The sequence below is a fragment of the Palaemon carinicauda genome, chromosome 19, assembly GCF_036898095.1.
Source record: "Palaemon carinicauda isolate YSFRI2023 chromosome 19, ASM3689809v2, whole genome shotgun sequence".
NCBI classification, from domain to species: domain Eukaryota; kingdom Metazoa; phylum Arthropoda; class Malacostraca; order Decapoda; family Palaemonidae; genus Palaemon; species Palaemon carinicauda.
The window spans coordinates 118,045,619-118,060,738 of NC_090743.1; the positions used below are offsets into that span (position 1 = coordinate 118,045,619).

Here is a 15,120-nt window from a genome sequence, read left to right on the forward strand (position 1 = left end):
AGTAAACATAAGTGGATTAATAAAATTTAGTGTATTTCATAACAATGTTTTGATTAATTACTAAATTTATTTACTTTTCTGTTGTGCATCACAAATAATTGTTATACATGTCAAAGATAAAAATTACTAAATAAATTTAGTAAACTTAAGTGGATTAATAAAATTTAGTGTATTTCATAACAATGTTTTTATTAATTACTAATTTACAAGTTATACAAAATTTCTTTGCATCAAAAGAGATAGAATTACATTTACATAAGTTATATAATAATAATTAATTTTTTTTCAATTTTCATTAGATCAGAAGTTACAAAATTCCATCACATAAGGCCTAATAGTAATAATTCTTTTTCTTCTGAACTTTAAACTGAATCGGAAACTATAAAATATACTTCAGCATAAGTTTTAATCAAAATTGATAATTCTCATATTGTAATGCAGGAACATAAGCATTTCTCCGGTGTCTGGGTTTAATCGATTCCTGTGGGGAGTATGAATATTCGTACTTGAAAGTCTTTCACTTTGAATAGATGAAGGTGGAGAACAAAGATACTTATTTGCCAGTTGACTAAGTAATGGAAAAGAGTATTCATGATCTTTCCACCATTGGAAAGGATTTTCATTATTCGGCAGCATCTCTAGTTTTTCATACCTCGCTATTTCTTCTTTGATCTTTGACAACTTGTCAATATTTAAATGTGATCCTTGTTCTAACTTCCTCTTCTCTGAAATATTGTTACTGCACTCGACTCCCTCCTTTATAAGTAGGTTCAAGCTGTTTTTACTGCACTCAACTCCCTCATTGATAAGTTGATTCAAGCAAGTGTCATAATTTAGGTCACTCATATCATCAGCTGATGATTCATCATGTTTATTGTCCAAGTCATCTTCACTGGTACTTGCAACAACACCAATTTCTGACACTTCTGCTTCCATCTGCATTTGTTTTGTTAATGCATTTTTCAGTTCACTTTCTATGTTAGCTTTCCTAGTTTTAACTGGTTTCTCTTGTACTTCAAAACTTTCGTAATCAGGCCGATATAGTGTGTGCTTAAATCTTGGGTCGAGATAGGTAGCCAACACAGCTATGTAATTGTCAATATACTGTTCAAACCTCTTAATGGAATGTTTCATTGCAGAGATGATGCTGGCAATTCCAGAATATCTGTGGTTAGTTGCAGCTTTTGCCAGGAACACATCCAGAAATTTAATTTGAGGTATGATCTCGGCAACTGTTGCGTTTCTTTTACTCAGTCGAACAGTTATTTCATAAAATACTTTCAAGAAACTCGCAATATTGTCGATCAGTCTCCAAGTGCTACCATCAATCCCTTTCATATTAGAAGTGTTGCTATCAACGGAATTACTATTTATAGCTGCTTTCTGCTCCAATATGCGTGAAAGCATGAAATATGTGCTATTCCACTGCATAGGGACATCTTGAATAAGATTATGCTGTGGTAGGTGCATTGGTACAAGTTTATATGCTAGTGGTGAGTCACTGAAGTGTTCTACTATTTGCTTACATTTTGTGATAATGTCTTTCATAATTTTTTGTTGTAAAATATCATGAATAACCAGCTGTAGAGTATGTAGGAAGCATGGAACATCGTTGTATCCAGTCTCTGAAACTGCTCGGACAATATTTGCGCCATTGTCATGGACAATGGCATGAATTTTGTAAGTTGGGATCTTGAATTCTTGTATGACATTTTCAATAACTTCAGCAATGTGTGTTGCAGTATGAGAACTGGGAAACGGAGCTACCCGTAACACAACAGTTGTTAGCTCAAAGTTCTTGTTTAAACAGTGCCCTGTTAGACTAATGAACGAGTTGTTGGCATTGTTAGTCCATATATCAGTTGAGAAACTTATGTTCTGAGCTGTTCCCAATGCGTCTTTAACTTTTTTCAAGACTTTCTTGTGGATTTCTGGCAATATCATCTCAGAAAAATATTTACGGCTAGGGATAACATAGTTAGGTTTCAATTTTTTCATCAAATGTTCAAATCCCAAGTCTTCTACAACCGAGATTGGCTGACAGTCCAAAGTTATAAATTCTCCAATTACTTTATGTATTTCCTGAGCTCGAGTACTATTTATATCCCATTTTACTGTTCGTGAGTATGTTTCATCTATTGTAAGCCAAGATTTTTCAGAAGTAGAACTTGCTACATTTAAAGAATCATGTATTTTTCTCCTTGTGAAATATGTGTCTAAGCTTGATTTTTCTTTCTTTTCTTGCTTAACTTGTTCTTCTCTATAAAGCTCTTCATCTGAAACTAGTTTGTTATACAACGACTTGTGTTTGCTCTTCAAATGTTTCTTCATATTTGTTGTATTAAAATTTTTTCCACCTCTTGAAATACTGTTCTTGCAGTTGTTGCAAATTACTTTTGTATCATCAGAAGAATCGATCTCAAAATAATTCCAAACTAAAGAAGTTTTAGTTTTTTTGCCAGTAGACTTCATTGTTACACAGTGAATGCTTGGCACAGATTGATCAAAGTCTACGGTTATTACTTTATGTATTTCCTGAGCTTGAGTACTATTTATATAACATTTTTTTGATTGTGCATAGGTTTCATCTATTGTAATTTGAGATTTTTCAGAGGTAGAAGTTGCAGTATCTAAAGAACCATTTACTTTTCTCTTTGATGCCTTTGTGAAATGTGTGTCCAAGCTTGATTTTCCTTTCTGTTGTTGCTTAGCTTGTTCTACTCTATAAATCTCTTCTTCTGAAACAAGTTCGTCATACGACGACTTGTGTTTGCTCCGCAAATGTTTCTTCATATTTGATGTATTAGATTTTTCACCTCTTGAAATACTGTTCTTGCAGTAGTTGCAAATTGCTTTTGAATCATCAGAAGAATCAGTCTTAAAATAATTCCAAATCAAAGAAGTTTTAGCCTTTTTGCTGGTGGATGCCATCGTTACACGGTGAATGTTTGGCACTGACTGATCTTGATCAAAGTCCACGGTTATAAATTCATCGTATACTTTATGTAATTCATGAGCTTGAGTACTATTTATATCCCATTTTGTAGTTTCATCAATTGTAATTTGAGATTTTTCAGGGGTAGAACTTGCTGCATCTATAGAACCATTTACTTTTCTCTTAGATGCTTTTGTGAAATGTGTGTCCAAGCTTGATTTTCCATTTTTTTGTTTCTTAGCTTGTTCTTCTCTATAAACCTCTTCATTTGCAATAAGTTTGTCATACAACAGCTTGTGTTTGCTCTGCAAATGTTTCTTCATATTTGTTGTATTAAAATTTTTTTCGCCTCTTGAAATACTGCTATTACAATAGTTGCAAATTGCTTTTGAACCATCGGAAGAATCAATCTCAAAATAATTCCAAAGTAAAGAAGTTTTAGTTCTTTTGTTGGTAGACGCCATTGCTACACAGTGAAGATATGGTATGGACTGAGTGCAGGGCACCCAGGTGGGCCTTGTTATGTAATACTTGCAAGGTGATGGAACATGTTTAACACGTGGCTGTTAGGAAACTAGCACAGGTGCAATGCTCTCAAATCATCAGGATCAAAAAGTTTATAGCCTTGAAAATTATACTACTGTACTTCAACAAGTGTTATTTATATATACATTGGAAAAATAAGATTATACAAAATTTAAGCTCAATTTTTTATTGGTCAATACTGGAGTCATGACAGTGGCTGATACAGACACTTTAAAAAAGGAAAATAATCCCGATACTATCGGCACATCTCTAATGCTGATATAAAATTTAAAAGAGGACAGTTTTAACACCTACAGAAATGATAATTTGTATAGGTACTATAAATAGGACCAAATTTTAAGATTTTTGACATTTATCTATGTTGCATGTAAAGTCATCACAATTTTATATGGAACGTCTTGAGATCTGCATCACTTGTTGAAGTCAACACATACCTGTGTGAAGAAAATTACTGTTAAAAGACAGAAGTATAGTTAAAAATCTGTTTTAAATATAAAGTAGGTTTGCATGGGATAGCTTTACTTGAAATTTCATTTACAGCTTGATGAAATTTCCTCTTGAAATGATTATATTTTAAAATTTTGAGATATTTAAAGATTTATAAAATTTGTCAAGTATTTTCATCTTGGGTACAAAGAACTGATTTTTTAATTCAAATTAGTTCTTGATATACCCTAATTGGTGTGTAAGTTGAATAAATCCACTGCAATTATAATGATCCCTGCCTTTATACATCTTCATATAAAACAGGGTAATTTAATATTAACTAAACCTATCTTGACCCATTAGTTTTACAGTATAATAGGTACCGTATTTAACAGCCTATGACGCACCCTCATTTCAGCAGGTCCGATTCAGGAAAACAGTTTTTAGTGTATTTAAGCATGTATTGTTGAAAATAGTTTAGCTGTACATTGCACAAGCAGAAACATATTGTATATTTCCGTGCATAAGATGACCATTAATGCACAGCCTAGCTTTTGTTGTATACTCAAAAATCCAAAATAAATTAAAAACCAATTTTTTGATATCATACTTTTGCTAAACGCGCAACATTAAACTGAAACCATTGCTAAACGCGCAACATTAAACTGAAACCATTGCTTTGTTTAAGTTTCATTACCGATCATAATGAACAAACGAATGATTTACACATCTGTATAAGTTAGCTTTTGCAACAACATACAGTATCTTGCCAAGTATTGGTTATGAAATAGTAATGTTATTGATTTTGTTTTACTTATTTTATCCTTAGTAATTCAAAATGATTGAAATAAGAACATTTCTATATAAAGTTTTTCCTAGTAAACACTGCATAGAACAGATAATGTTACGTTTGTTTCATCGCCGATCATAATGAACAAACAAACTCGTTTACACATTCAAGCAATATCTAACAATACTAAAAGCTTTAAGTAAAGATGTTATTTCAAATATTTTACTTGCCATATCCGTAAAAACATTTACACGGCACATAACAGAAAAGCCATTTGTTCTGTAACCGAAATACAAACCTTAGCTTATTACTTAGGTATTACTTTCGGCGTAGCTGAAATGACGAGCCATTAGATTTATAACGAGGGTTAACTACCCTCTCGCTAGCTAGCAAGGGGGTAGGGGAGAGGTAGCTAGCTACCCCTCCCCCCTCACACACCGGTGAACTGATTCACTTCGCTTTTGGCTCGGATGGTGGGCAGACGTCTCTGTCCCATCCTCGCATGGCAGCCATTAATGTTTTGTCTTTACTTAATTACTTACCTTTCTTATACTTATAAACATTCTTATGTTTATGTATATATTTGAGTATAGAAATACAGTAAGTTTCCTTTTCAGTGTTTGTGCTGTGTGAGTGTACGACAACATCTCCATGTGGTTCCAGGCCCCCACGGTGACATTTCATGGGTCGCGATCTCTCCCTTGGTCCTTCGGTCCTCCCTTCGGCTTCCGATTCTCGGGCGCCGTGGGGAATCGTCATCGCTGGACTTTATTTATTAATCTGTTTTCTCCGCCGTTCCTCCTTCCCTACGGGGAACTTGGACTATCAGCGTAGGGAACTTGGGAGTTTAGTTTGACTACGGTCTCTCTCTCTCTCTCTCTCTCTCTCTCTCTCTCTCTCTCTCTCTCTCTCTCTCTCTCTCTCTCTCTCTCTCTCTCTCTCTCTCTCGAGGTCGATCACCCTTTTTATTACTACTACGTATTACGGTAGCTTCCTTCCCGTTGCGGGTTGAGTTGCTACTCCGTTTATTTTGTCTCGGTTATTTTAATGAAAACGAATTGTATTTGTTAACTTTTCAGCTTCTGTGTAGAACGCTTCCCTTCAGGGTTCATTCGTTCTTACAATTAGTGAACATTCTTGGATGAATTACATAATTATAATTGTTAAAATTCTGTTTTTGTTACAGTTCTCCCCCTTCCCGTGAGTGTCAGTGGGGAGGAGGGCGCATACCTGGCGTGTAATTCTTATGTTCTTTTTCCTCGGGGTTCCTCTTCGGAGTTCTCCCGGGGGAATGAATGTTAACTAATTATTTATTTTATTTTCACAGTTAACTATCTAGTTTTTCGTTTGCCTAATGTGCCAACGAAGCAGAGCTGTCCTGTTTGGGCCTGGGGAGTCTGCTGTTGCCGCCTCCTCTCTAGGACTTCGTCATGGGCGTGTTCCCTTCTCCTAGAAGTTCTCCCGTGACAACTGTCAGCTCCTTAGTTCATTTAGAACGCTCAGGAGGTTCGCCTCCATGGGCGGGTAACTTCCCTTCTGTGGGAGATTCCCTTCCCAGGTATGAGTTTTTTCCCCTTCAAGGGGGGGAACTCCTCTTACCTTAATAATTCCTGGTTGGTTTTTTCCTGGTCCTCGGCGGTTATGCTCTTGGTGCTGAGCGACCGCTTTTGTAATCATGCTCAAGGGGCTGAGCAGCTGCAGGAGCTCCTCTTTGGAGGGTTGCTCTTTATGGTCAGTTTGCTGATCCAAAGGCCCTAAGAGGCACCTTCATCAGTTCTTCTTGTCTCTTCTACGAAGTGTTCACCTCTCTCGTTCGCGAGAGAGGACACTCAGAGACTCCTCTTCGGAGGACTCTCCTGCTGTTGTTGCTGATGTTGCTGAAGGCTCAGTTCCCCCCTCCGAACATCCTTCGAGGGGGCAGCTGAGTCCAACGATCTCTCCTGCGAGTGCCTCTCCCCCTCGGGGGAGTTCACTAACAGAGACTCCTCTTCGGAGGACTGATGATGGTGCTCCTGTCCGTGGTCGTCTAAATCTTCAGCCGCAGAGGATCCTCCTCGACGAGAACAGACCGTTGCAGCTGCTTCGCTAGACCTTAAGACAGATCGTTCGCGATCTCCGACACCTGCCAGACCTTCTTGTCTTCCATCTCCGTTCCTGGACGCAGATGCGCAGTGGGCACCACTCCGCCCCGTTTTCCAACGGGCACCGGTCCCTTTGGGGCAAGGGGCTTATCTCACAATGTGAGTAAGTTCCTTTAGTGCCAGGTTTTTTACCTGTGTAACCTCGTTCTCTTGCGCGCTCGCGCGCAGTAGTTCGCAAATGCTCTTCTGCTGAATCAACACTCCAGCGATCTCCTGTAGCTGAGTCTAGCCGTAGATCTCCTGCTCACCAACGCTTCTGAGACCTTCTGTGCGGCTACGCGCCATGTGCACCAACAGTCTCCTGAACGCCCACGATCGCCTGCTCCCCAGCGCACATCTGCTCGCCCTTTTCTGATGTGCGCAATGCTCGCCAACGTTCGCCCTCGCGCCAACGATCTCCGGATCTGGGCGCAGGCAGGGAGATTATTTCTTCGCTGAACTCCCATGTTCGCCTGCTCGCCGGCGCACATCTGCCTGCCCTTTCCTGATGTACGCAATGCGCGCCACTGTTCGCCCATGCGCCCACGATCTCCGGATCTGGGCACAGGCAAGGAGATTATTCCTTCGCCTCCTCGCCGACGATCTCTCTGGTTCTGCACCCTCGCTGTTATCTTCTGGCCGCGCAACTACGCGCCAACGATCTCCCCGGTTCCTGCCTCGTCGCGTGCAGTTCAAGAGCGCACAGGCGCTCACAGGTTCCTCTAGACTTGCAGCGCCCTTCTGTAGTTTCACGCGAAACGCGCCCACGCGTGGTTCCAGTCCCAGCGCTCACGCGCTCGCCAACGCGCCAGCACGCTTCCACATCACAGCGCCCACCCAGAAGGCGCCTAAGCTAGCACACGGCCGCTCACAGGCACCCCAGGGCTCTCCTTGCGCGCCAGCGATCTCCAAAACGCCCGCGTGATTCTTCGCCAGCGCGCAAGTGTTTTTCAACGTGCCAACGCTCCCACGCTTCAAATCGTCGTAGGTCTCCTACGCGCCCACGCCTTAACTCTCCTCGCCAAAACGCGCCATCGCTCGTCAATGCGCCATCGCTCGCTTACGCGCCATCGGTCTCCCGGCCGCCAGCGCTCGCCCTTACAACCGCGCGCCCACTCGCGAACCAACGATTTTTCCATCGCGCGAGGGCCAGCACGATTTCGTCCGCGATTCCCGTCGGGTTTCGCAACACGGGCAACCTGGCGAGTCTTCTGGAGCGCGTACTTCCAGATCATTGTCGTCCCGATCTCCACCCGTAAACGCAAAGCAGCGCACGTGCAGGAGCAGGAAGAAGCTTCAGAGAGGTCTGGGCAACATTCTTCTCCTTCTTTTCAGGCAAGCCCCATCATCTCTACTCCTCAGGAACACCCGATCCCCTTCCCTCCAGCGGGGTCGCTGACACTGCGTCTGTCAGCCGTCAGGAGAGGAGGTACTTCGAGATTATGGGGAAGCTTGGTTTAGCTCTGCCTCTCCACCATTTCGTGGAAGGGCTTACCAGGGGAATTTTCTCTCGAGAAACACTCCCGCCCGGCAGGGGACATTCTCGGCTTCGGAGACCTTGAGCCAGGTGAAGGCCGCAAAGTGTGCCATGCAGGCCACTTCGTGGCTGGTCGTCTGGCTTGGATCTCTGGGCATCCTGATGTTATCCGAGGACTTGTCCAAGGAGAGCACCAGGAAGACCATGGAAACTTTCCTCCTCTCGGGCACGAGCACCATCGATTTCCGGCTCGCCAAGTTTCAAACTTGTGGACAAACTCAATGTTTAAGCATTGAGATGCAGTGACCGAGAGGTTCCTCTCGAAAGTCCCAACCGTGGATGTCGGCAAGCTCAGACACTCTTCCATCCTTGGAAAGGGCTTGTTTGAGCCCAAGGACGTGGGACGGACAGCTGAGAGGTAGAGGAAATCGAATCACGATTTGCCCCTCCAAAAGGCGCTTACATCCAACCCTATAAGCCTCCAGCGCCTCAACAAAAACAGCATCGTCGGCTTAGGACATCGGAACCGGCTCCAGCGGCAAAGACAAAGGTGTCTAAACAGCAGCCCCCTCCTGTCGGGGACAAGAAGGACGGGAAGTCCTCCTAGGGAGGCAATAATCCTAGAGGGAGCGGCCGAGGCTGCAAACGCTAGGATTGGCAACCCCCCTGCCCCCAGTGGGGGGTTGCCTAAAGTTGCGCGTTCAGGTGGCAGCAACTCGGGGCCGATTCCTGCACGATCTCCGTGATCAGCCAAGGATATCGCGTCCCGTTCATAACATCTCTACCTCCCCTGGCAGCGAATCCAGTGTCGCTGAGCTCCTATGCCAAGGGATCGGCAAAGGGGCAAGCCCTTCGGGCAGAATTTGAGACCATGCTCTAGAAAGATGCTCTCCATAAGGTCGTCGACGGCTCCCCCCAGCTTCTCCAGTCGACACTTTCTTGTAAAGAAGGCATCTGAAGGCTGGAGACCTGTCATCAGCTGAACAAGTTTGTCGAACAAACTTCGTTCATCGTGGAACAGCAGAGTCGTTCAGACTTGCAGTGAGACCACAAGTCTTCAGGTGCACGCTGGATCTGAAGGACGGGTACTTCCAGATCCCAATCCATCCGTCTTCCAGGAAGTACTTGAAATTCAGCCAAGACAACAAGGTCTACCAGTTCAAGGTGCTGTGTTTCGATCTCTCCACAGCACCGCAGGTGTTCACCAGAATGTTCACCCTGATATCTTCGTGGCCACAGGATCGGCATCCGTCCCCTTCGCTATCTGGATGACTGGCTGACCCCGGCAGTCTCGGAGTCGACCCTTCTTCGACACCGAGGCAAGCCTCTGGAACCTTGCCAAGATCTAGGGATCATGGTAAATCTCGAGAAGTCTTCTCTGCTTCCATCCCAACAACTGGGATATTTAGGCATGATATTAGACACCAATCTCCACAAAGCCTTCCCATCAGTCGACAGGATAGCAAGGCTGAGGAGAGTCTCAGAACCTTTCCTCAGACGAGGAGAGCTTCCAACCCAATCTAGGTTACGTCTCCTAGGTCACCTTTCCTCCATGACCCGTCTAGTTCCAAACGGCCGCCTCAGGATGAGATCCCTGCAACGGCGGCTCAAGTCCTGGTGGAACCAAGGCAACGATTCCCCGGACACTCTGGTCCCTATGGGACCTGCGGAACGAATGGACCCGCAGTGGTGGTTGTCCTACGGGAACCTTTGAAAGGCAGTGGATCTTCGTGTCCTTTCCCCGCATTCGATGCTGTTCTTGGCTACGTCAAAAGAAGGGGGGGGGCACGTTCTGAACCAAAGGATCTCAGGCCTATGGTCAGAATCAGAAAGGTATCTCCACATCAATCTGCTAGGAATGAAGGCCGTATATCTGGTCCTTCAACAGTCCCAACAACTCTGGCGGGTCACTCCGTGAGCGACAACACCACGGTAGTGGCTTATTTCAACAAGCAGAGAGGTACCTTTTCATAACAGCTTTCCCATCTTGCAGTAGAGATACTGAGAAGAACCGTTTCCACTCAATACCACTATCAGCTCGCTTCATTCCGGGCAAAGGAATGTGCTCTCCGACAGTCTGAGCAGAGACTCGCAGATAGTGAGTGCCGAGTGGTCTTTGGACCCTCTAGTAGCCAACAAAGTCCTGACTTTGTGGTCCTGTTCGCGACAGCCTTGAACTTCAAGCTGCCGCTGTACTACTCCCCAGTCCCAGACCCCAAGGCACTCTAGCAAGATGCCTTCCTACAACGGTGGGACAACATCGACATCTACGCCTTCCCACCGTTCTGTCTGGTGAGAAAAATGCTCAACAAGACGAGACTATCGGACAACCTGTCGATGACTCTGATAGCTCCGCTACGGCATCATGCAGAGTGGTTCCCGGACCTTCTGCATCCCCTGACGGAACTCCCGAGAGCACTTCCCCCACGACACGAGCTACTCAAGCAACCACACTGCAACATCTGCCACAAAGCCGTAGCATCGCTTCAGCTTCACGCCTGGAGACTATCCAGCATTCCCTCACAGAAAGAGGCGTTTCGCAACAAGTTGCGGAGCGGATGTCTCGACACCTGCGAAAGTCATCCGCAGGGGTCTACCAGGCGAAGTGGAGAGTCTTCTGTGGTTGGTGTCGTGGGAGAGGTATCTCTCCCCTTGATGCCACTATTCCAGCAATAGCGCAATTATTGTATACCTGCGGGAGGGAATGCGCCTTTCGCTCTCGGCGGTGAAAGCCTATCGCTCAGCCTTAAGCCTGGCCTGCAGGCTGAAAGGAATAGACATTTCCTCCTCGCTAGATCTTTCTTCGCTCATACGAAGCTACGAACTTACCTGCCCCCAGTCGGAAGTGAGACCTCCTCCATGGAATGTGGTTCGGGTTCTTAGGACTCTCAAGAGACCTCCTTGCGAGCCATTACGCCAGGCTTCTGATAGTCACCTGACTTGGAAGACGGTGCTCCTGCTCGCTCTGGCCCCGGCCAAGCGTGCCAGCGAACGTCATGGTCTCTCGTACGTCGTCGCCCATTCAAGAGGAGAGGGGGAGGTAACGTTCAGGTTCGTCCCTAAGTTGGTCACTAATCTCAAAATCTTGGAGCCCAGACCTTCGGTTCGATTCCTTCAGGATTTCGAGTCTCCGTTCTGTAACAGAAGACCCAAACCATCTCCTACTATGCCCAGTAAGCAGTCGGAGGTGTTATCTTAAGAACAGCTGCAGTTCGTCCTCACGTGCAAGCCCTGTTTGGGAGCACAGGAAGGACGGAGAGGAGGGTCACCAAGAATACCTTTTCAGCCTGGATTCGGAGGGTCATCCATCACACCCTGAATCCAGACCCTCCTCCGTCACGTCGCCTTAGAGCACACAACATCAGAGGCATCGCAACGTCCCTGGCCTTCAAGAGGAACTACTCTGTGACGCAGATGCTACAAGCTGGAGTCTGGAAGCGTCACCCCCCAGATGCTGAAGCCTTGATGAGGATGGGGGGCTTAGGGATTAGCAGCTGGGCTCTAATGAACAGTGGGAACTACTTCCCATTGGACCTCGGTGCCCAGCTGTCGATCCAACTAAATCAGTCAGCACTTTCTCTTTTACTTTTGATTATTTCTTTTTTTCTCCCATCTCTTCCTTTTGGGCTCGATATTGTTGACGACTTTGGCATGTTCGATTTTACTTTGGATGCTGCTTTGGATTTGGCAGTGTGTGGGATGGACTGCATTCCATCTCAACCTGTGCCAATTTAGACGCCATCACCCTCTGGCAGACCCCATTGGGTGCAGACCAAGTCTGTTAAGAGTCGGGCTCCAGTGATCCGGTCTTAAGTCACCCATATTTGCGGGTAATGGGTGACGCCAGGCATTGGAGTCGACGGTGGGAGGGGCTAACTACCCCCATTGACCAGTGTACGCCCACCTTAAGAGAGGCAGCCCCTCTCTAATAGAGGACTGGTCCCCGCTGAAGCCTCTTCTCGTGTTGGGCCACATGGGATAGGAGGACTGACATCCTCCGATAAGAGGTGGATAACCCGGCTTGCTCACAACCAAAAAACCCACCCCTCTGTTGACGACCTGGAAAATACAAACGTGGACCTCGGTACAGACAGCTCCAACTCGGGTTCTAACATTGTAACGTTAGAACCTTATTCACGTCATGTGAATAATAAAACGCTAGAGAAGAAGAGAGAGAGAGTGAAAAATGATGACAGTACAGAAAGATATAGAAAAGTAGAAGTATTACCTGGTCACTATGAAGTAGTGAATTATCAAAAATTTTTTATCTTAGAATTTGAAAACGGAAGAAATGAGCGTATAAATGTTTTTAAAGCTAATAGGGAAATAGTTACTTTATGTGGAGGGCAGCCAAAAATTTTACCCCAGGGAAATGGAAGTCTCTTGATAGAGACACTTTCCTCATTACAAGGTGAAAGGTTAAAAACACTTACAACATTGAATGGTCATAGCGTAAAATGCGTTTCGCACCCTACTTTCAACCAGAGTAGAGGTGTGATATATGCTCCAGAATTGTTGGATATAGAGGAAAAAGAAATAGAGGATGAACTGAAAAATCAAGGAGTAGTTAAAGTAGTCAGAATGAGAGAGAGTTGGAGAACAACGTATCCCTCTTGCTACTCTGATTATAACATTTGATCAATGCCGATTACCAAAGGTTATAAAAGCTGGTTGGCTATCTTTGAAGGTAAAACCATATATCCCTTCACCATTGCGATGTTATCATTGCCAAATGTATGGCCATTTAAGCCAGAAATGTAAAGAAAAACTAAACTATAAGCCAGCTGTTTGTGCCAACTGTGGAAAAAGTAGTCATGGAGTATGCATAGAAAACCCTAATTGCATACATTGTGGGGAAGCACACCCAGCTACATCTAAAAGCTATGTAAAGTTTATTTTTGAAAAAGAAATCCAGGCCATTAGGACCATGGAAAGGGTTACTTTTAAAGAGGCCCGTAAAAGAGCTCTTGAAAAGCAAATAAGACCAGGGCAACCTTTTTCAATGGTTCTGAAGAAAAACTTGCCAAACCACACAGACGAAAATTATATCTCTACTTCTAAGATAAAGAAACAAATGAAAGTAGTTAAAGAGGTTGAAAGTCCCATCGAAAATCTATATCCAGAAATTGTGGAAAAATCAAAACGGACACTTAAAGATCTGAAAATTATTCAAAAGCCAACTACTCCGATTTTAAACAGTAGTACAAACCCCTCTCAGGCCGTTTCCTTGCCTGATCTGATGGAGGTTGCACTCGAAACCAATTTACCTGGTGAACCCGTAGTGGGGAAGGTGCAAAAACCTGACAGATCACAACCTTTTAATCGAAAAAGAGAGACCTCCCTCCCTCTCTCCTCCTACCATAAGAAACATTAAAGTCACGACTTCCAATAAATATGATATCTTGTCTGCTGATGTTTCTGAACAACTAGAAGGTAAATTGAACCAATCAGAAATTCAAGTTGAGGTCCACCATCCTCCTCAACAATTAGATCAAAAGGACACAAAGAAAAAGAGAAACACAAAACCCACTATATCAAGATCCTCTCTAGAGTTACCTCCGGGAAACATTGTTAGATCAAATATTGCCAATGGGAAGACTTCATCTAAGGTGTCTTCCAAAAAATAAAACATAGTTTTTTCCTCCATTCTGCAATGGAATTGCCAGGGTTTAAGGGCGAAATATGAACAACTTAAGCTCCTCATACGTGAGCACTCCCCTATAACAGTATGCCTACAAGAAAGCAAGCTCGATGCTAATACTCCTTGTCCTCGAGAGTATGTTAGCTATAGGGCACCATATGATCAACGAGCAGGGAGCCATGGGGGAAGTCTTATATACGTTCGTCGAGATGTTCCCCAAATATCTTTGTCTATCTGTACCCCTCTGCAGGCGGTGGCTGTACAGATTGATATAGGGAGAAAATACACAATCTGTTCTCTTTACTTGCCTCCAAATGATAACATCTCATATGATAATATAGTAGAGGTGATTAAACAACTCCCACAACCCTTTCTCTTACTAGGAGACCTTAATAGTAGACATCCTTTATGGGGTGATGTTTTAGCAAATGCAAGGGGTAATATTATATCGTCAATTTTGGAGAATGAAGATGTCGGACTCCTCAATACAGGAGAGCCCACACATTTTCATGTACAGACAGGTACCTTGTCCTGCATTGACCTATCAGTTGCAAGCTCTAACTGTCTTCTCGATTTTAATTGGAGAACATTAGATGATTGGCATACTAGTGATCATGCACCAATCATTATAAACACCAACAATGGTCCATCTTTACAAAGATCACCTCGATGGAATCTTGATAAGGTGGACTGGAATAGATTTCGGGAGTTAAGTGAAATTGAAGGAAATGCAGAACAGTTTGAAAGTGTTGATGATGCCATAGACTTACTTAATGGAACTCTTCACACAGCAGGAGTGAATTCCATTCCCAAAACAACTGGGATATTCAGACGACGACCAGTCCCCTGGTGGTCGTCAGAACTAACTGCCCTGCACAGAGCCACAAGAAAGTCTTTAACTCGATTGCGCATGCGCCGTAATGAGGAGAATTTAGTCATATAAAAGAAATGTAGGGCACAGTTTCGCCGTGCCATGAAAGAAGCTAGGCGCCAGTCTTGGATGTCCTTTGTTTCCTCCATTAACAGTAGAACACCAACATCATCTGTGTGGAGGAAAGTAAAAAAGATAGCAGGAAAATTCACCCCAAACCCACCACCAGTGTTAAAGATAAATGGCCAGTATATGACTGGAGCAACCGAAGTTAGCAATGCCCTGGCTGACCATTTCTCAAATGTATCGTGCAA

General features: G+C 44.0%; 1 protein-coding gene across 1 annotated transcript in view; it reads right to left on the reverse strand.

Moving 5' to 3' along the window:
• Nucleotides 1-405: 405 nt before the first annotated feature.
• LOC137659280 (zinc finger BED domain-containing protein 4-like) overlaps nucleotides 406-15,120 on the reverse strand; it is a 99,538-nt gene continuing 84,823 nt past the window's right edge. The window contains exon 4 of the mRNA XM_068394308.1: nucleotides 406-3,915. Within this exon, the coding sequence (XP_068250409.1) occupies nucleotides 406-3,399 (2,994 nt within the window). The 5' untranslated portion in view covers nucleotides 3,400-3,915. The remainder of the gene's footprint in view (nucleotides 3,916-15,120) is intronic.